This window comes from Erpetoichthys calabaricus, chromosome 2, assembly GCF_900747795.2.
Source record: "Erpetoichthys calabaricus chromosome 2, fErpCal1.3, whole genome shotgun sequence".
NCBI lineage: Eukaryota > Metazoa > Chordata > Cladistia > Polypteriformes > Polypteridae > Erpetoichthys > Erpetoichthys calabaricus.
In genome coordinates this window covers 172,676,094-172,697,084 of record NC_041395.2, presented here as the reverse complement: position 1 = coordinate 172,697,084, position 20,991 = coordinate 172,676,094, and the positions used below count along the sequence as shown (strand labels likewise).

Here is a 20,991-nt window from a genome sequence, read left to right as displayed (position 1 = left end):
CTCCGGGCCTGGGCCCTGATGTATTAGCCAGCCTAGACTTTCAATTTCGCTCTACGCCGGCGTCATTTAAAAGAGAGCAGTGAAACAATGATTCTCTGAAGTTTGCCCGAAATGCTATTGTATCCGTAGACGACCTATCGTCACTAGATTCCACACCACCGGGACCCTACTTTGTCCTAGAGAATGACTTGTTGTACCGAGTTGCGGAACACGAAGGCGAGGTATGGAAGTTGCTGTTAGTGCCACGAACTTACCGGCGGGTGGTCTGCGACCTAGCACATGCCCACCACTTAGGCGCCCACCTCGGGGCAGAAAAGACGCTAGAGAGGGTTAAACTCCGGTTTTACTGGCCCGGGATCAACGAGGAGGTCCGCCGTTTCTGTCAGTCTTGCCCAGTCTGTCAGTTACGCCAAATTCCCTGGAGGGACCGAGCTCCTCTAGTCCCGATTCCCCTTATCGATGTTCCCTTTGAGCGGATCAGAGTCGATCTCGTAGGACCCCTAGAGCCTTCGGCCTGAGGCCATAAATATATATTGGTCACGGTGGATTATGCAACACGGTATCCAGAACAAGTTCCCCTGCGAACTGCTAATACAAAAAATATCATACAGGAATTGGTAGGATTATTTTCCTGCGTGGGCATACCTAAGGAAGTCCTCACGGACCAAGGTACGCCCTTTACTTCGGATACGTTCAGGGAGGTGGCAAAGTTACTCCATATTAAGCATCTCAAAACGCCTGTTTATCACCCACAGACGGATGGGCTGGTCGAAAGATTTAACCAGACCCTTAAGCAGATGCTCCGTAAGGTAGTCAGCACGGACGGAAGGAACTGGGACCAGCTATTGCCTTTAGTCCTTTTTGCTTATCGGGAGGTGCCACAAGCCTCCTTGGGATTTCCCCCGTTTGAACTTCTCTATGGGCACCAGCCCAGGGGTATTTTGGACTTACTAAAGGATGGTTGGGAAAGGGAGGCACTTCCCTCCACAAACCTGCTTGAGTATATCGCTCAATTACGTGATCGATTAGACAAAATCTGGCCTATACTAAAAGATCACGTCTCGGGCTCAAGCAGCACAGGCCCAGAATTATAATAGGAACTCCTCCCTGTGCGAATTTCAGCCGGGGGATCGCGTACTGGTGCTCGTGCCCACCTCCCACTCCAAACTGCTTGCCCATTGGCATGGCCCATACGAGGTTAAAGAAAGGGGCTCATCGACTATTTGGTAAGCCAGCCAAACTGTTGACCGACCGAGAGGGTGTATCACGTGAACTTATTAAAGCCGTGGAAGGCCAGGGAGGAGCAACCTCTTTCTGAGTCCACCCTCTCCCTTTTCTCCAAAAAAGTATCACTTAACCTCGGACCCAATTTGACATCCCACCAGTGACAGGAGCTCGAAGGAGAAATCCTGCCCGTCCTGGAGATGGTCAGTGAAGCACCAGGCCGGACCTCGCTGGTTCAGCACAATATCGTGACAGACCCGGGAGTGGTTGTCCAGGAAAGACCCTACCGACTCCCGGAGGCAAAAAAAGGGCTGAGGTAGAGTTGGAGGTCCAGCGGATGTTGGACATGGACATTATCGAGGAAAGTCATAGCCCGTGGTCCAGTCCCATTGTCCTCGTGTCCAAACCGGATGGTTCTTGGAGATTTTGCAACGACTTTCGACGTCTTAATCAGGTCTCCAGGTTTGACGCCTATCCCATGCCATGAGTCGACGAGGTCCATTTGAGGTTGGGAACGTCCTGGTATTTGACTACACTTGACATGACCAAAGGGTACTAGCAAATTCCCTTAATGGCATCCGCTAAAGAAAAAACCGCCTTCAGCACCCCTAGTGGACACTGGCAATACAAGGTTCTCCCATTTGGGCTGCATGGGGCGCCAGCAACTTTCCAGTGTCTGGTAGATAGAGTGCTATGGCCCCACCAGTCCTATTGTGCTGCCTACCTCGATGACGTCGTCATCTTTTCCAGCACCTGGGAGGAGCATGTGTTGCAGGTTTACGCTGTCCTCCTGATGCCAGTGAAAACCGGCCTGCGTATCAACCCCCGGAAGTGTTTCTTTGGGTTGAACGAGGCCAAATATTTGGGCTACCTGGTAGGAGGGGGGATGGTGAAACCACAGTGCTCGAAAATAAAAGACATCCTGGAATGGCCCCGTCTGATACTCAAGAAACAGGTGCAAGCTTTCTTGGGGTTAGCGAGTTACTACCGCCGGTTTGTACCTCGTTTCTCGGAGACGGCAGCACCATTGATAAACTTGATAAAGAAGAAGTCCCCTTTGCATGTGGTGTGGAATGAAGCAGTGAAACAAGCATTCAGTGACTTAAAACTTGCCCTCGCATCGGCACCTATTTTGAGAACACCTAACTTTTCCAATCCTTTTCTCCTCCAGACCGATGCTTCGGACACTGGCCTGGTTGCCGTGTTGAGCCAAAGTATCGACGGTGTCAAACACCCCGTAATGTACCCGAGCCGGAAACTGTTGGACCGGGAGACAGGGTATGCGGTGGTAGAATGGGAAGCCCTGGCAATCAAGTGGGCGGTAACTCACCTGCGGTACTACCTGTTGGGCCGGGAGTTCACCCTGGTGACAGACCATACCGCCCTCCAGTGGATGGCCCTACACAGGGAGTCGAATCCTCGGGTTACCAGGTGGTTTTTGGACCTGCAGCTGTACAAATTCACCGTCACTTATCGTTGGGGTAACCTTCAGGCCAACGCGGATGCCCTTTTGCGGGCTCACAACCTCTCGGTTCGGGCTGCCCAACCCGGTGGGTCTGGGCTGAAGGGGGGGGGGTCATGTCACGCACAAGCGCATGGGGAGCAGTTTAAGGCCCCGGGCGGCATCGTGACAGGTCGTGCCGAGGGACAACTACGGCGCACTAACCTTTCTTTTCTTGTTTTCTCAGCCAAAACAAAGAATCGCTGCCATAACAACGCCGGACAAAACAAAAAGCCGACATACTTCCAGGTTCCCTTCTACCCTCCAGTTCCACTACGATGACGTCAAACATCCATCCTGCATCCCAGTTTTCCCAGCATACCACCTTCTAATTTCAGGTTCCCCTGTATAAATTGTCCCTCATTCCCTTCATGTGATGCCTTATGTTTACCTTGATTTTGTATAGTGGTGATGTTACTCTATTTTGATTTACAGTATACAGGGCTAAAACCCCAAAACTTTATGCTGTGTCGTTTGCTTTCTTCACTATATTTTATTATATTATATTATATTATATATATATATATATATATATATATATATATATATATATATATAAGAGAGAGAGAGAGATGATCAGTGAACAATACGCCTACAGAACTTCAAATTGTTAATAATAAATAATGAAAAATTAACACCTGTGGTCTATAGTTTAAAATAGTCCCTAATTTTTAAGGTGTCCATATGACATTGGAGTTCAACATCTGTACAATTAAGTGAGCTTAGGCCTTGTTAATGTAGTTGCAACATAAAAATAAACTCTGATTTTCCTCCCAGGTCGTTCCAGGTGGCAACATATTCAAGCATGACATCCTCTGTTATATTAACTTGCCTCATCAACCCACCCTGTTCCTTGGCAACCTCAGGCAGGTAAGTAGCTGTGCGCTTTATGCCCTTTTCATTCACAAACTCGATTCGAATTCCATGTTCTCCCACCTGCATAAGGACAAGCGTAGAAAATGTTTGCAAGTGCAAGTAATCTCATTTGCAAGTTCAGAAAAACTGTACAAACTGAAACAAGGTTAATTTTATCTATGCAGGAAAACAGAGGACCATACCAAATCACTCCCTACAGCATCCAGATCTGTCTGTCACAACTACCTCCATCTTCCACCCCTGAATATACTGTATGTGTGTGTGTGTGTATATATATATAATATATATATATATATATATATATATATATATATATACACACACATATACAACCCCAAATCAGAAAAAGTTGGGACAGTGTGGAAAATGTGAATAAAAAAAGAAAAAGCAAGTTATAAATTCTCCTCAAATTTTATTTCATTGCAGACAGTATGAACACAAAATAATTCATGTTTTTTTTTGTCAACATCATTTGATTTGTAAATAAATATCCATTCTTGCCATTCAGGCTTGCAAGACATTTCAAAAAAAGTTGGGACAGTACAGCATTTACCACTTTGTACAGTTCCCCTGTCTTTTAACAACACTTAAAAGACATTTAGGCATTGTCCCATTCTTCCTGCAAACAACGTTTTAGGTGCGCAACAGTACGGGGTCTTCGTTGACGCATTTTTCGTTTCAAAATGCGCCAAACATTCTCTATAGGAGACAAATCAGGGCTGCAGGCAGGCCAGTCAAGCATCCGCACCCTCTTCTTACGCAGCCATGCCTTGGTTATGCACGCAGTATGTGGTTTGGCATTGTCTTGCTGAAATAAGCATGGACGTCCCTGGAAAAGACGTCGTCTTGAAGGCAGCATTTGTTCCTCCAAAACTGAGATATACTTCTCAGCATTGATGGTGCCATCGCAGAAGTGCAAGTTACCTTTGCCGAAGGCACTGACACAACCCCATACCATGACAGACCCTGGCTTTTGGACTTGTATCTGGTAACAGTCTGGATGGTCCTTTTCCTCTTTGGTCCGCAGCACACGGCGTCCATTTCTTCCAAAAAAGATGTGAAAAACCGATTCGTCTGACCACAATACACGTTTCCACTGCACAATGGACCATCCCAGATGCCTCCGAGCCCAGAGAAGTCGACGGCGCTTCTGGACACTATTTATGTAGGGCTTCCTTTTGGCACAGTACAGTTTTAGCTGGCATTTCCTAATGTAACTACGTACTGTAGTGCTTGAGAGTGACTTCCTGAAGTAGTCCCGAGCCCACGCAGTTGTATCATTTATTGATGAATGACGGTTTTTAATGCAGTGCCGTCTGAGGGCTCGGAGATCACAGCCATTCAGTTTAGGCATTCAGTCCTTGGCCTTTGCGCACGGTAATTTTTCCAGATTCCCAGATTCTTTTCACTATGTTATGCACTGTAGAGGGAGAAATGCCCAAATCTCTACCTATCTGTCTTTGAGAAACGTTTTTCTTCATCATTTCAAAGATTTTTGCCCACACTTGGTGGCAAACTGGTGATCCTCTGCCCATCTTTGCTACTAAAGGAGTAGGCCTTTCCTCGATGCTGCTTTTGTACCGAATCATGATTGCAATCACCTGTTAACATCACCAGTTTCAAATCACATCATTATTTAGTTATTATACCTCATTACTACCCCTTAATTGCCCCCATCCCAACTTTCTTTGGAATGTGTTGCAAGCCTGAATGGCAAGAATGGATATTTATTTACAAATCAAATGATGTTGACAAAAGAAAACATGAATTATTTTGTGTTCATACTGTCTGCAATGAAATAAAATTTGAGGAGAATTTATAACTTGCTTTTTTCTTTTTTTATTCACATTTTCCACACTGTCCCAACTTTTTCTGATTTGGGGTTGTGTGTATATATATATATATATATATATATATATATACATACACACACACACACACGGAAGCAAAGCTCTATGATACAGTTTACATATTTGTAGCTGGAAATCCACAAAGGGAGAAAATTAATCCTGTATCTTAAAATAGTTTTTTTTTTTTATTCCTAGGCTTTCAACTCTTATCAGGAGACATCATAAGAGGAAAATGATTAGACATACAGGAATCCAAGGCAATATATGGCAAATAAGGAAGGAAGGGTAGATGAATGATTAATGAGGTGGGGTTCAGATTGTGTTGGTCATAAAGTCTTACTTATTGTGTGCATGTTCTTTTTTTCAAGTCTGCATATGCGGTTATGTCTATATGTCTGTTAATTGTTTTTTCATTGGATAGCCACAATTCACCCAATTCTAAGGCATTTATAGTATTAGTCTTGGATTTTACTTGTACTGAGTACCATTTACCATTGTACTGAGTACCAGTGTGTCTGGTTGAACTGAATGTGCTTAAATCAGAGACAGTGGGTCCTTCCTTCTAACAGCATAGTTTGGAATAAAAAACTATTTCAAGATATGTGATTAATTTTCTCCCTTTGAGGATTTCCAGTGACACACACACGTACACATTATGTATATGTATACATACACACACGCACACATATATATATATAAAATTGGGCAGTGCAAGTCACAACTCAGGCAATTTTAACAGCCAAAATAAATGAATTCACATTAAAAGTCTGTGTCTCTCTTACCTCCCAGTCCAGGTAGTCAATGGCATCTTCAAAATTAGTGAGCAAAGACACCGAACAGAAGAGCTTGGGCAGTTCCTCCCGGGTTAGTGGAGGGAAACGGCTGTCTTTAAGGGCACTAGAAGGAGAGAGGGAAGAGAATAACACAGTCTTTAACAGTAATACACAGTGAATAACAGTATTTGTGTTATTTCAGTAAATATAGCAAGCAACTGAACAATGATATTCTTTTAACACTGACTGTAAATCTTTTAACATTTAGTACCAAAGGTAAATACTGCATGCCGATATGTTGCTGAAAATGTATAGCATCAATTCTAACAGCTATAGGAAGGCAGATGTAGTCTTATTTACTTGTTACATGCATTACACACATATGCTGATAAACATACAAAATTCGCCACTCTCTGATGTCACTTTACTTAAGTTCAAACTTGGGTGTGCTAAAACAAAAAAAAATAACTTCAAAAGAAAAGCTAGTAATATTGAGATTGTTTATAAATTCCAAAATATTAAAACTTGTAGTTATACAAGATATTGAGCTATGGTTTGAAAATGACAGGCATTTTTGCCTGTGTAAATTTACAAAACTGCTCACGTGTAAGACATGATGTGCAAAATAAAATGGCATCTACCGGACACTAACCTCTTCTAAATTGCTCACCATGAAATTTCAGAACACAATTTCAGATTACACTGGGGTTCATAATCATTTTAAAATACATTATCAGACCTCCTTAATACAATTTAGGGTAATGGCTGACTGCTGACTATCCCAGCAGCACTGCACACAAGGCAGGAAAACATCTCTACACAGTGCATCACTCCATCACATGCACACTGGGCCAATCAGGAACTGCCAGTTGGCCTAATCTGCATATCTTGGAGGTGTGTAGGAGAAAATCCCCAAGTAAATATGGAAAGCATGTGCAAACTCAGAGAAACATCGAAGCACAAACCTCAAAACCAGGATGCTGGAAACTTGAGGCAGCATCACTACCCACAGCATCCCCACAGCTATACTACTAATTTACCATTTCATATTTACTTAGCTTTATCACTAGTCAGGCATCAAGTCTTTTAAATGCCACCCACTTGTGTTTCTTTCACCTTATTCATTATCATTTGGTTAAATGGCAAAAATAAAAGCAGATAATATGTGAATGACTACCATGAAATATTTCTTAAACAACTGTAACTAGTTAGTGAATATAACACTAACAAGTATCCATCAATCATCTAACCATCTCAATCTATTTCAGAGTTGTGGAAACAAGTGCTCATCTTGGCAGGAACCAACCCTACACAGTGCACCAGTCTTTCATAGGAATATAAACCATATTGATGCCATCAGTTTTGTGCTGTGTGTGCACTAAGGATAGACTCTCTATGATCCCAGAGGCAAAGTCACCTATCAGTTTAAGGTTTAAATCCAGCTATTGACACTGTGTAATCATGAGCAAGTCACTTCACCTGTCTGTGTTCCAACTGGAAAAAAAAACAAAAGAAATGTAACCAAAAGCATCTCTCAGATGTTGCAAGTTGCCTTGGATAAAGGCATCAGCCAAATAATAAGTAGTAGTAATAATAATAGTATTAATATGCTACCTTCAACCCTCATAGTAAAACACATTTTAAACCCATTGTAAAGCCCAAACCCATAATTAGGAATAAAATTTTTTTTTTTCCTTTAATGTGTATGTTGCATTGAAAACATTGCTTTTGATTATGGACTTCTCTTTATGGCCATAATGAAAATCCACCATTCTTATTACAGTAATCCCTCCTCCATCGCGGGGGTTGCATTCCAGCCTATGGAAGGGGACTTGCCGGCACCGGCCCCTGTGATGTCACATCTGGGCTTGAACCCATGGCTGAAGACCTTCATGAGCCCGACCCCTATGATCTCACTTCCTGTCTTCCCCTTTAAAAGCCTGCACCTTTTCCCTATTCCCTCAGTTCTGTTTTGGACTCGGTTATGTGCACATCAGTGCTATACAGTAATCCCTCCTCAATCGCGGGGGTTGCGTTCCAGAACCCCCCGCGAAATAAGAAAATCCGCGAAGTAGAAACCATATGTTTATATGGTTATTTTTATATTGTCATGCTTGGGTCACAGATTTGCGCAGAAACACAGGAGGTTGTAGAGAGACAGGAACGTTATTCAAACACTGCAAACAAACATTTGTCTCTTTTTCAAAAGTTTAAACTGTGCTTCATGACAAGACAGAGATGACAGTTCCGTCTCACAATTAAAAGAATGCAAACATATCTTCCTCTTCAAAGGAGTCAGGAGCAGAGACTGTCATAAAGGCAGAGGAAAATCAATAGGGCTGTTTGGCTTTTAAGTATGCGAAGCACCGCGGCACAAAGCTGTTGAAGGCGGCAGCTCACACCCCTCCGTCAAGAGCACAGAAAGAGAGAGAGAGACAGAGGAAAAACAAGCAAGCAAAAATCAATACGTGCCCTTCGAGCTTTTAAGTATGCGAAGCACGGTGCAGCATGTCGTTTCAGGAAGCAGCTGCACAAAAGATAGCAACGTGAAGATAATCTTTCAGCATTTTTAGACTAGCGTCCGTATCATCTAGGTGTGGGAACAGCCCCCCTGCTCAATTCCCCTACGTCAGGATCAGAGAAAGTCAGCGCAAGAGAAAGAGAAATGTAAGCTGGGTAGCTTCTCAGCCATCTGCCAATAGCGTCCCTTGTATGAAATCAACTGGGCAAACCAACTGAGGAAGCATGTACCAGAAATTAAAAGACCCATTGTCCGCAGAAACCCACGAAGCAGCGAAAAATCCGCGATATATATTTAAATATGCTTACATATAAAATCCACGATGGAGTGAAGCCGCGAAAGGTGAAGCGCGATATAGCGAGGGATTACTGTAACATTTAATCTTAAAAATAATTCTTAAATAATATGTGAGCCAAAAAGTATGTTTGCCTTAAGTTGTAAAAATCTTCAAGCCAAAACAGGTAATATACAGTTTAAGTTTCTGTCTAGGGATGCATCTTATCCAGTGATATGGCATCAACAATGTAAAAATTTAAGGTTGCCAAACCAAATACCTGTATAAAAGTTCAAGTTTTCTAAAAGACAAAAAATTAATAATGCACAGTGCTTTCCATAGTAGTACTGGTACTTAATAACAAAACAAAAATAACATTTGACATTTATAAAAATTGTCTAGAAAAAATTACTTTACTGTGTAGAAGTCCAGGGGCACAGATTCATTAATTATAACAAGTTTGCGAAGGCTAATATTCTGCTGTGATGTGAATAATACTAAGCAATAAAAAGGCTGAATGAACACTGGACTTAGTAATGGCAGGAAGCTAAGTATGGTATACATTTTTCTGAAGTTCAATAGATGAGTTCACTTAGAAATGGGGAAACATTCCACAGTACTGCTGATTGCGTAGGCATCTCTCAACCTGGTTGCGGCAACCTGGATGGCGACCATGTGGCTGAAAACCACTGGCTTAGGCAACCCATTACAGCTTGTTACAACCAAACAGAAGTCACATTAACACTTGCTGAAAAAGAATGCCCAATTTAACAGGCTTTCAGTCCATTTTGATTGCTGAATATGATCAGACATTATTCAGATTTTTTGTTACACCTGCATGTATAGTAAAGTTGCCATTTTATGGGATTTTTAAGGTAACAGCTTACACAAAAGCATGTAGTTTATAAAGAAAATCTGGCAAGAGGTGCTCAACATTGTTCTTAAGATTCAAAATAAAATCTAAGGAAAAGGTGATTCCTTTTAACAACATGCACCTGGACTTTTCAGAAATATATACAGTGGGGCAAAAAAGTATTTAGTCAGCCACCAATTGTGCAAGTTCTCCCACTTAAATAGGTAAGTCTTCACAAGGTTTTCACACACTGTTGCTGGTATTTTGGCCCATTCCTCCATGCAGATCTCCTCTAGAACAGTGATGTTTTGGGGCTGTCGCTGGGCAACACGGACTTTCAACTCCCTCCAAAGATTTTCTATGGGGTTGAGATCTGGAGACTGGCTAGGCCACTCCAGGACCTTGAAATGCTTCTTACGAAGCCACTCCTTCGTTACCCAGGCAGTGTGTTTGGGATCATTGTCATGCTGAAAGACCCAGCCACGTTTCATCTTCAATGACCTTGCTGATGGAAGGAGGTCTTCATTCAAAATCTGACGATACATGGCCCCATTCATTCTTTCCTTTACACGGATTAGTTGTCCTGGTCCCTTTGCAGAAAAACAGCCCCAAAGCATGATGTTTCCACCCCCATGCTTTACAGTAGGTATGGTGTTCTTTGGATGCAACTCAGCATTCTTTCTCCTCCAAACACAACGAGTACAGTTTTTTTTAATCTGACCATATGACATTCTCCCAATCCTCTTCTGGATCATCCAAATGCTCTCTAGCCAACTTCAGACGGGCCTGCACCATGTACTGGCTTAAGCAGGGGGACATGTCTGGCACTGCAGGATTTGAGTCCCTGGCGGCGTAGTGTGTTACTGATGGTAGCCTTTGTTGCTTTGGTCCCAGCTCTCTGCAGGTCATTCACTAGATCCCCCCGTGTGGTTCTGGGATTTTTTGCTCACCGTTCTTGTGATCATTTTGACCCCACGGGGTGAGATCTTGCGTGGAGCCCCAGATCGAGGGAGATTATCAGTGGTCTTGTATGTCTTCCATTTACTAATAATTGCTCCCACAGTTGATTTCTTCACACCAAGCTGCTTACCTATTGCAGATTCAGTCTTCCCAGCCTGGTGCAGGTCTACAATTTTGTTTCTGGTGTCCTTTGACAGCTCTTTGGTCTTGGCCATAGTGGAGTATGGAGTGTGACAGTTTGAGGTTGTAGACAGATGTCTTTTATATTGATGACCAAATACTTATTTTCCACCATAATTTGCAAATAAATTCTTTAAAAATCAGACAATGTGATTTTCTGGATTTTTTTTCCTCATTTTGTCTCTCATAGTTGAGGTATACCTATGATGAAAATTACAGGCCTCTCTCATCTTTTTAAGTGGGAGAACTTGCACAATTGGTGGCTGACTAAATACTTTTTTGCTCCACTGTAAGTGTTATTAAACAGGGCATACTAATTTGAAATATAAGATAGATTCTTGCACTATTTCCTCATTTCTTTTTAAATTACTTTTCTTACAGGCTCTTGATATAATCTTATTAAAGGAGAGTGGTGACTAGTTTTATGTAACTGTGAAAGCTATTTCAATGTTACTTCAGTGGATAAAAAGCAATTAAGTAAGTGCCACTACATTCTGACCTCAGGAGCCCAACTAACCTCTCCCATAGTAGTATTATCTAGTTTAAAATGCAGTTTAAACATAAATATTTTTATATTAAAAAATAACTTAAAAAAAGTCCTCCTACCTGGTTAGAGTATATTCCCTGAGTCCGGAGTGCAAGTTCATGGCTGAAAAGGTCCCAATGCAGCCACGCAGGCGCTTGTCCCTACCAGTCTTCCAGGTCACAAACAAAGGGCTAGAAGGGAAAGGCAGAAATTCACCCCAGCTGCTAAAATATTTTGTTAGTCTGTAATGTATAATACAGTTCAGACACACTCCTATAGTGAACAGTGCATGACTCTATCTGGAAAAGTTTAGGTCAAAAAGTATAGTTGTAGTGGTCTATCAAAAATAGGAGAGAAGCACACAACACTGACAGCTTTTTGACTTCCAAATTCCATTCAGTCATATCAGTAAAGGACAGCTGTAGAGGTACGATTTACATGAGCAACATGAGCCAAGTGCCAGTCATCAGATAATGTAATACATTTCAGCACATTTTTCAGTTTGCTACAAAGTAATATTTTTATTGGAAAATATGAGCAACATGACCCTACTTCAAACAAAAGGGTTAATGACAATAATGTAATTACGCAATGAAAATGAACACAGACACAACCCATTTACTGCCACCTACATTAATACTATGCTGTTTTGATCAGACTTTCTGGGTGAATCTGACAATAACAGGGAAGGACAGCAGAAAAAAAAATCTACAATAAATGGACTGTTTGAAGTTTTCTTTTTTTTTTTTCTTTGAAGAAGAAAATCTTTGATTCTTCTCTATTCACCTACCAACAGGTCTAAGTCTACATTAACTCAACCACTGTTTCATTTTTTAAGCTTTACTGTGAGGTTCACACTAACATCTTAAATAGTGCATGCTGTACATGTGTACTAACTCAATGACTAAATGCTAATTTACCATTCATCTAAACTAGCTCCTCGTTTATGTGCTTCATACCTCTAAACAGTAAGTTTACTAATACTGTAATTGAAAAATGTTGAATCAAAGGCAATGGTGAAAGCCTTCAGGCTCAAAGGGGGTTAGGAAATGATTTCATGAATTGATTTTATTCTGTTATTAAGGAGATCAGATTATAACTAATTTTTAAAAAAAGTCAGCAGTGGTGTGATTTAGCTAATCAAAAGCAGCAGTGCATTTCTATGCCATAAAAAGTATTTCAGCTTCTTAATTACAATCAGAGCAAAAGGAAATTGTGTAATATTTTATTTCTGGCTCCTGAAATATGAAGTAAGGTAGTTATACTTGTTTATCATGGCACTGGAGAGTACTAATGTGTTGCACGTTAATTAGCAAATGCAAATAAGAATTTCACTGTACTCTGTAAATGTGACAACAACATTATAAACTATATGTTAATGTTCTTTGTTACAAAATCATTTATTTTCATAATGCAGATTAATAGTTTTCTGTTAAAATTTTTTTAAAAAGGCATCAAATTTAAAAAAGTCCATTTTACATTTTATAAAGCGCTTACATAAGCAACAGCACTTGCCAACTGACAATATGTTCAGGCATGTGTGTGACTTAAATCTTTTCATTAGTGTATGACTAACTGAAATAAAAGTTCCAAAATTTGCCAAAGTACTAGCATGTTTTCTCTAAAAGGATGAAGATTCTCAAAGACACTGAATTTGTAGACTTGATGGTATAAGTTGTACTCGTTCCAATTAAAGTGGCTTATAAAATCTATCATATTAAAGTTACAATAGGAGGAAGACCACAATTATAGTGGACATGGGTTTCCTGCAGGGACTCCAGCAAATGTATAATATGTCTAGATGAATAACCATTGCAAAATATTAAACATGCATTGTTTTTCTCTTTGTATCTTTTTGTGGAAAATTCCTTTTTTGGTATCAACAGCTGGTGCGTTTATTACATTGAACAATTAAACTAAATTTTTGTGGCGCTTTTCTATAAGTGTTGGGTCTCACATGTCCTTGAAAACATGTTTTGGAAAAACACTAGCATTTGAGAAAAACGTCAATTGTGCTATTAAAAAAGGAGATTATTGAAACAAACAAATAGATAAACAAACTTCTTGTTTCTGTAAATTTTTAGTTGATGCAGCAAAATTTCATTCTTTCTGTATTCTTCTGTTTTGTTTTTTCTTTCCCATTACTCTCCCATGCAGGTCCCTTATTTACTCTGCTCCCTAATTGGGCAGGTGAGGGATGAGCTGCTCCCTCTGCAACATAATTGAGGCACCTGACCGATCCGCCCATCTCTGCATGTGTAGGTGGCATGCTCAGTCAGCACCTCAATTAATGGCAGAGCAAAACACACTCGCACACATCTGTGCCCTATTGGTGCCTGCACTTTCTTAGGCTCGATTATTCATTTTAAAATGGAGCACTGCTTTCCTAGTATAATATACATAGCCTTGTGTAATAACTTTGCAATATGACATCTAAACTTTGTAAAATGACAGATGACAGGCTAGGCCACAAAAGAAAAGAAAATGAAAAAAAATGACTTAATGTTTGTGCATCATAAAATGTCTTGGTTACGTACTGTAAAATCCTTAAAGCTCCAAATTTTTTGTTTGTTCTATTTAGTTGATATTGGCGTAAACAATGGTTTTTAATCATATACTTTTTTTTTTTTTTTTTAATTTGGAGTGCTGTAGTCACTACTCTTTTACATAAGTAAAATAATAGCCATTTATTTTGGGTATGTAATTTAGGCACAATAATGCCAAAAAACCCTTAGAGCATAAGGGTTAATCTTAGAATGCAAGATTAAATTGTTAGCTGGGTATGATGTTCATATAAACTCAATAACCTGTGATGCAACAGCACTTTAAATTTCCATCAGGTCCTTACAATCTGATAAGTAGGCAAAAAAAACAACAAAAAAAAAAAAACTAAAGAATGGGTAATAAACACTTTAAAAATTACAAGTCTGATTTCTCTAAATTTTTATAGTCTTTTTGACCCATTCTGTTAATATACAGTATTATTCAAAACTTCAATTTATTTATAAACTTTTGATATTTCTAAGATGGACAAAGGACATACACAGTTCTCAATATGTATAGACATGGTGTCATATTTGCTGTAGGCTCAAACAATGTGGCACAATTACAGAATATTACATTTATTACTGGATATTACTGCATATTTTAGCACTGCTGCTCCATAGCTCTAAAGCAATTAGTTGAAATTCCAACCTGGTTACGGTCTGTGTGGAGCCTGATTTTCCTCTTTTCATGTGTATGCTTTTGTCCAGATACCCTGGTTTTCCACCCACATCCCTAAGGCACTGGCATAAGGATAAACGTTTAATGAGAATGTGCATATGAATTTCTCATGCCATTGCCAAGAAGACACACTTTGCTAAACTGCACATTAGGAAGGAAATCATTTCCTAATTCAAAGAGAACAATACTCTGTATGTAAGATGTACATAAAGCATATAGTTATACCACTGCAGAAGAGGTTTCATTATCCATCATGCATATCATGCCTTGAATGTTGAATGGGAAGCAGGGGCTTTAAAACTATATTTGGATTAAGATGAAACTACCAGACTGGAAAAAGATGTATTTACACTATAAATGAAAATTTCAGAGGAAATACCATTAAACATATGAGTTGTGGAGAATGAAACGGCAACCTTTTGGTTACCAGTCCTACTACTTTGCCATATTAATAGTGTAAATTGCCCATCCATCTGCAAATAAAATCAATTAAATATGTATTGTAAAAAGGCACAACTTGGGCAAAACACAGGAGGAGACTCAGCAACTGTCCTACTATGCAATAATTCTAAATTCTACAGTTGCTAAAGAGAGAACTGTAGCTTTGCCAAATTTCCAAAAACTCCCAGAGTCTCACAAATGTCAAATGTTCTTCAGGTCACTTTTAAAAGATCTGCATGTGAAGTTATGTATGCAGTGCCAAAAATGAGCATGGGCTCAATACTCACTATGGGTCATTGGTGAAGCGTGGGGGGCAGGGCTGGGGATACCCGTGCAGATGGCAGTACAGCACATCAAAGCAGTAGAAACACATCTCCACGCTCACCACCAGGTTACGCCCACAGCCCCCTACTCCATTCCTGAGCGCCAGTGGGCTTACCACTGCAGGAGTCAAGTTAATTCGGGCTAGTGGGGGGGAAAGGGCTAAGTTCCCCACACCCCCCCACCCCGCTTTCCCCTCCTTGCTGAGAGCCCGGGCCAGAGCTGGAATTGGAGTTGGAGCCTGGTGGTCCTCCGTGGCTGTTTCCACAAAGCTTGGGCTTCTTTACCCCGCAGCAGCCAGATGCGAGCTTGGCCTCCAGTGGGGGTACACAACGTCTCTTTCCCATCCTGCTTGTTCACTGGATCCACAAACAACCCTGAACAAAATAAATAAATAAATAATTTCATAACTACGTATTTAAATATATACAACTAGCATCAATTAAGAATGACTCTAAAATAGATACAGTGCATCCGAAAAGCATTCACAGCGCATCACTTTTTCCACATTTTGTTATGTTACAGCCTTATTCCAAAATGGATTAAATTCATTTTTTTCCTCAGAATTCTACACACAACACCCCATAACGACAACGTGAAAAAAAGTTTACTTGAGGTTTTTGCAAATTTATTAAAAATAAAAAAACTGAGAAATCACATGTACATAAGTATTAAACTGTGGAAAAAGTGATACGCTGTGAATACTTTCTGGATGCACTGTATATACTACCTTTCTAAACTGGAATTTGTCAAAACATCCTAGTATTGTGCTTTGCAAATTAAAATAAGTTCCTTACTTCAAGTCTGGCGTCTTCCAGGGGTGGTGGGTGTGAGGGTTAAGGGAGCCTGAAAGCAGGATTATTTGGATCCTTGAAAGTATTCCATCCTCCCAGGTCTTGGTGTTCTGTTTAGCACCTAAAAAAGTCATGCATCAGTAATACCATATGAGACATTTTGCACATCTAGGGCAATTCAGCAGTGCAGTTCCTCTGACTACCTGGGAGAAAAAAAGGCAGTGGTTTTCACCAGATTTAGTCCTTAATTAACTAAAACAGATTTAAAAATTAGCAACCGGAGGAAAGCACACAGGCAAGACGCCCTGTGACTTTAACCATAGAACCATGTATAATATAGGCGCAGGGATGAATTTTCCAGTATTGTTGCTATATACTAGCGGTTCTGAAGTTCATCCCTCTGTTCCCTTGCATGTCTACTACGTTTCACATTCATAAAGTTACTCTTACTTTAAGTGATCTCATTGCTTGATTAACAGGCCATTTTCTTCTTTTATTTTGTAATAGAAGTACATTTATATTTAAAAGAAATTTAAAAGATTAGTATATTTTGCCATAGTGTGTAATTTTTCAGATCATTTTTGATGTGTTATTTGCACCTTTAAATGTAACCAAATGCCAACAGTTAATAAAGAGTGCAGCGCACACTAGTACATATTCTAAAATTTAAGACCATTAGAAGGCAATAACTTCAATAACAAGAATTTTAAAACATTAAAATAAAACAGCAAAATTGTATAGACCAAGAAAAAGAAAACCAATTCCTTCCTCATTAATACACAAATGCTTGTGCAATTCCTATAAACAGATTCAGTGTTTAATTTCTGGACTGATAGAGAAAAAGACAACTGAAAAAGTACATGCTAAATTAAGGGAAAAGTCCAGGAGTGAACTTGAAACCCACAAACTTTGCAGAACAGACAATGAATGGGGAGGGGTTTGGACTTCATCTAGGAACATTACTACTTTATTTAACAAAAACTTACTTTCAGAACAAATCAATTATTATTAATTACATTTATATAGTACTTTTCTAACCTACTCAAAGTGCTTTACATAGACAGCGGGGAACCACTTCAACCATTACCAATGTGTACCATTCACTAGGATGATGCAATGGCAGCCATTTATGTGCCAGACTTTGGGTTTAAGTGGAGAAAGGGTGATAAAAATAGCCTATAAGGGACAAGGGATGTTCAGGTGGCCGGAATGACCAGGCCATAATATGCAATTTAGCTAGGACACTAATAACACCCAGCTCTTTTTGAAAAATAACCAGAATTCTTTTATGACCAGAGAAGGTCAAGACCTTGGTGTTACATCTCACCCCAAGGACAGAACCAATTTTTAGAGCACAGTGTCTTGTCACTGTACTGGGGCATTGGGATCAACACTCAGACCACAGGGTAAATGCCCTGATGGTCTCAGCAGAATGTCTTCCTACAACAATCCAAGATTTTCCTGGATGGTCTCCCATCCAAGTACTGGCAGGGCCCAAACATGTTTATCTCCAGGTGGATTACCTATTCTGTAAAATATTAAGACAAAAATAAACACTTTTTAAAATAAAATGTCAGTATAAAGAAACGTCTTGGGGAAAAAAAAAATCACATATGCTTACGCAACTAGTTTAATATTTATGCTTCCACTGGTATGTTTTAAAAACCTCCATACAACCCTCAAAAGTTGGCAAAATGGCAAAAATTAAATAAATGAGAAGAAGCATCACAATAGAATATACTTGGAAATAACTGAAAGCCTGTGTGGTGCTTGCCTCATGATTATATTGGTTCCATTTCACATCCGAGTGATGTATGTTAGGTTAACTGGCATCATTTTTGTGATTTCACTGAGGTGGGGAGGGGGCAATAAATGTGTCCCACCTTGTGCCCAGTGCTTTTTGGATTTTCTTTGGTTTCCTGCAGCCCTGTATTTGATTGTGTAGGTTCAAAAATAAACGAATGAACAAAATAGCTCAAGAGCAGCATGGCAGCAGCTAATGTTGCTTTACACAGATAAAAACTTGAGCTGAACCCTTTAACCAGTCATGGTCTATGGAATTAGCATATTCTCCTTATGTATATAGAAGTTTCCTCCAGTTTTCTCTCAATTTCCAAGTTGTGCATGTTAGATTAATCATCGAGCTGCGTTTAAGTAAGTATACCTTACAATGGACTGATATCCCATTTAATGGTGGTCTACACCTTGAGTCCAAAGCTGCTGAGACAGTTTCTAGCAGAGTGTGACTCAGAATTGGGTAAAGTAGTTTCACAAAATGTAATAAATGATTAGGTTATATGACATAAATAAGACTACTGATCTGGAAAAAAAGGTATTACTAAATAAGTCGGGGATAATATGCACTATAAAAACCAACAAATTTTATGTGCACAATGTTTCATCCGATGACAACAGTATAAAGGCAGATTTGTTGATTTTACTTTTCAGGTTTAAAATTTACACTCTACACTCCCTTCATATCCAAGAAGTCCACATACAACTATGAACTATGTGATAGCAGCAAATCTCAATATAAAGAACAAGTTGTGAAAACCAAGTAAAATAAAACTAGTTTTACAATGCTAATTTAAAAGTGTTCATTTTACGTTAACTGTTCAAATTGTATGACCCTGTGGTGTGACTCGCATTTCATCCAAGGTTGGTTTCTGACTTGTGCAGATACTACCAGGACAGACATCATTCACCCAAAATGTATTTACTTGCATGGGGTTATACTTTTTTCTTGGTGGAAACATTGGTGAACCAAAAGCTTTAAGATAATGGTAAGATATTTTAATTTTTCCCTCATTGTGTAGCTGCAGCAATGTTGAGTGTCACAGTCATATTCCTAAAATACTGAAGTACACAGACCAAAGTTCATTTCACTGAACACAAGATACGGTTTCCTGCAACACGCATATAATGTTAGAACTTAAGACTGAAAGTCAGCACCTTTAATATATTCTGCACAATCATAAAAGTACAGCATCAACATTAAAATCTAAACCTGGCAAGAGATGTTGGCTATGTATAATAAACAAGTCCAAAGCTGGCCCTGTTACTAACCGCTGTTTGTACCAAAGCCATAGCTGACTAGACCTTGAAAAAGGTGCGGTCCTAAGCTGCATCTACAATGACTGGACACTAGAGGGCGCAGGTACGCTACGGATGCCCTATACGGAGTACAGTTCGGCATCATATCCGCTTGCAGGGGAGAGAGAGCGAGAGGGTCAGTCGAGGACTTGCTGTAATTCCAGGCATGCAGCCATTACGTGAAAATAATCAGGATGAGCGAAGGCACAGACACCCGCGGGTACACTATTATAGTACAGTTCGATATGACTGCGCAGGCGTGTTCCAACAAACTCTTATTCGATCACTAACTATCCCTTCCTAAGTTTATTTGGTCAAAAAGAAAAAAAAAAGAAAACGGATGTGGTCCTAAGGAGCTGAGCCAGGGGCTAATTTCAGTTCCGATTAGGCCGGGCTCCATGCACCAAGACCCAACACACCTCTGCATTCCGTTGGGCCCGCTCTGAAATGTGAGTAGCACCGCGCTGGGACGCTGCATCCGGTATTGAGGGAAGGCCGTCGAGATTTTACGGTGAAATCAGCCGGTCGGACCCTCTCACCCTGCCAAAATGAGGCTCGTCTAGGCTCCCCGAGACTCCTCCTCTCCCCGTGGCCTTCAGCATCAATCCATTGCTGCACCTGCTGACCCTCTCAGGAAACATACGCCGAGCTGGACGGATACTTTCACTCGGGGACGCCGGAGGGCGGGAGAACAGAGTCAGGAGAAGATGTGGGGGTAACGAGGCGGACCGAAGCTCTCCCGGTCCAATCCTCCAGCATCCCAACATGCAGTGGTTGCCATGAAGTAATGCGGCAAGTCGGGGGAGGGGCGGAACTTGAGAGAACTGCAGCACCATAGACACAAAAAAAAAATCTAGACGGGACTTGTTTAATGTGCTCTGCTGAGAATTTCTGAAAAAGGAGAGAGCTTGAAACAGCCGTAGTCACCAACTCTAGATATTTGGATACGTTTTAAAAAGCGAACGAGAAAGTGTAACTCTTCAGCAGCACTGTCTGATGTTTGCTCGATTGTCGTGTAGTGTGGACTCCTGATCTAATATTATAATAAGTAATATCCTGTTATTGTATCTTTTCTAGCAGGTTTGTACCACACCCACTACACCCTCTCCTTTAGTCAAACCGATAAAAGTGCAAGTCCGCTTGGCATTTCCCATATTAATAACATAACCTCTTAAGAATTCAAACCGATTTAACAGTTAAAATCTCCCGGTTCCAGAGTAGACTACAGAAGGGGTTCCCCAAATTTAGTCCTGAGGTTCTACTCTGCGTGGAGTTTGGATGTTCTCCTCGTGTCTGCGTGGGTTGCCTCCCACAGTTTAAATACATGCTGGTTAGGTGCATTGGCAATTCTAAATTGTCCCTAGTGTGTGGGTGTGCCCAAGGTTTGTTTCTTGCCTTGCGACCTGTGTTGGCTGGGATTGCCTCCAGCAGACCCCCCATGACCCAGGAGTTAGGATATAGCGGGTTGGATAATGGATGGATGGATGATTCTACTTTGGCTCCACGTTTTCATTCCGTCCAGTTTCACAAGTACAGTAAAAGGTTCCGCCTTGCTTCTAAATGATCACATTGTTTAGTC

At 40.5% G+C, this 20,991-nt stretch overlaps 1 protein-coding gene across 1 annotated transcript in view; it reads right to left on the bottom strand.

Annotated features, from left to right (window-relative positions):
- LOC114646554 (AMMECR1-like protein) overlaps positions 1–20,186 on the bottom strand; it is a 28,795-nt gene extending 8,609 nt beyond the window's left edge. The window contains 7 exon segments of the mRNA XM_028794805.2: positions 3,571–3,661; positions 6,234–6,348; positions 11,619–11,729; positions 15,492–15,725; positions 15,727–15,902; positions 16,323–16,440; positions 19,952–20,186. Coding sequence (XP_028650638.2) covers positions 3,571–3,661; positions 6,234–6,348; positions 11,619–11,729; positions 15,492–15,725; positions 15,727–15,872 — 697 coding nt within the window. The 5' untranslated portion in view covers positions 15,873–15,902; positions 16,323–16,440; positions 19,952–20,186.
- Positions 20,187–20,991: the final 805 nt, after the last annotated feature.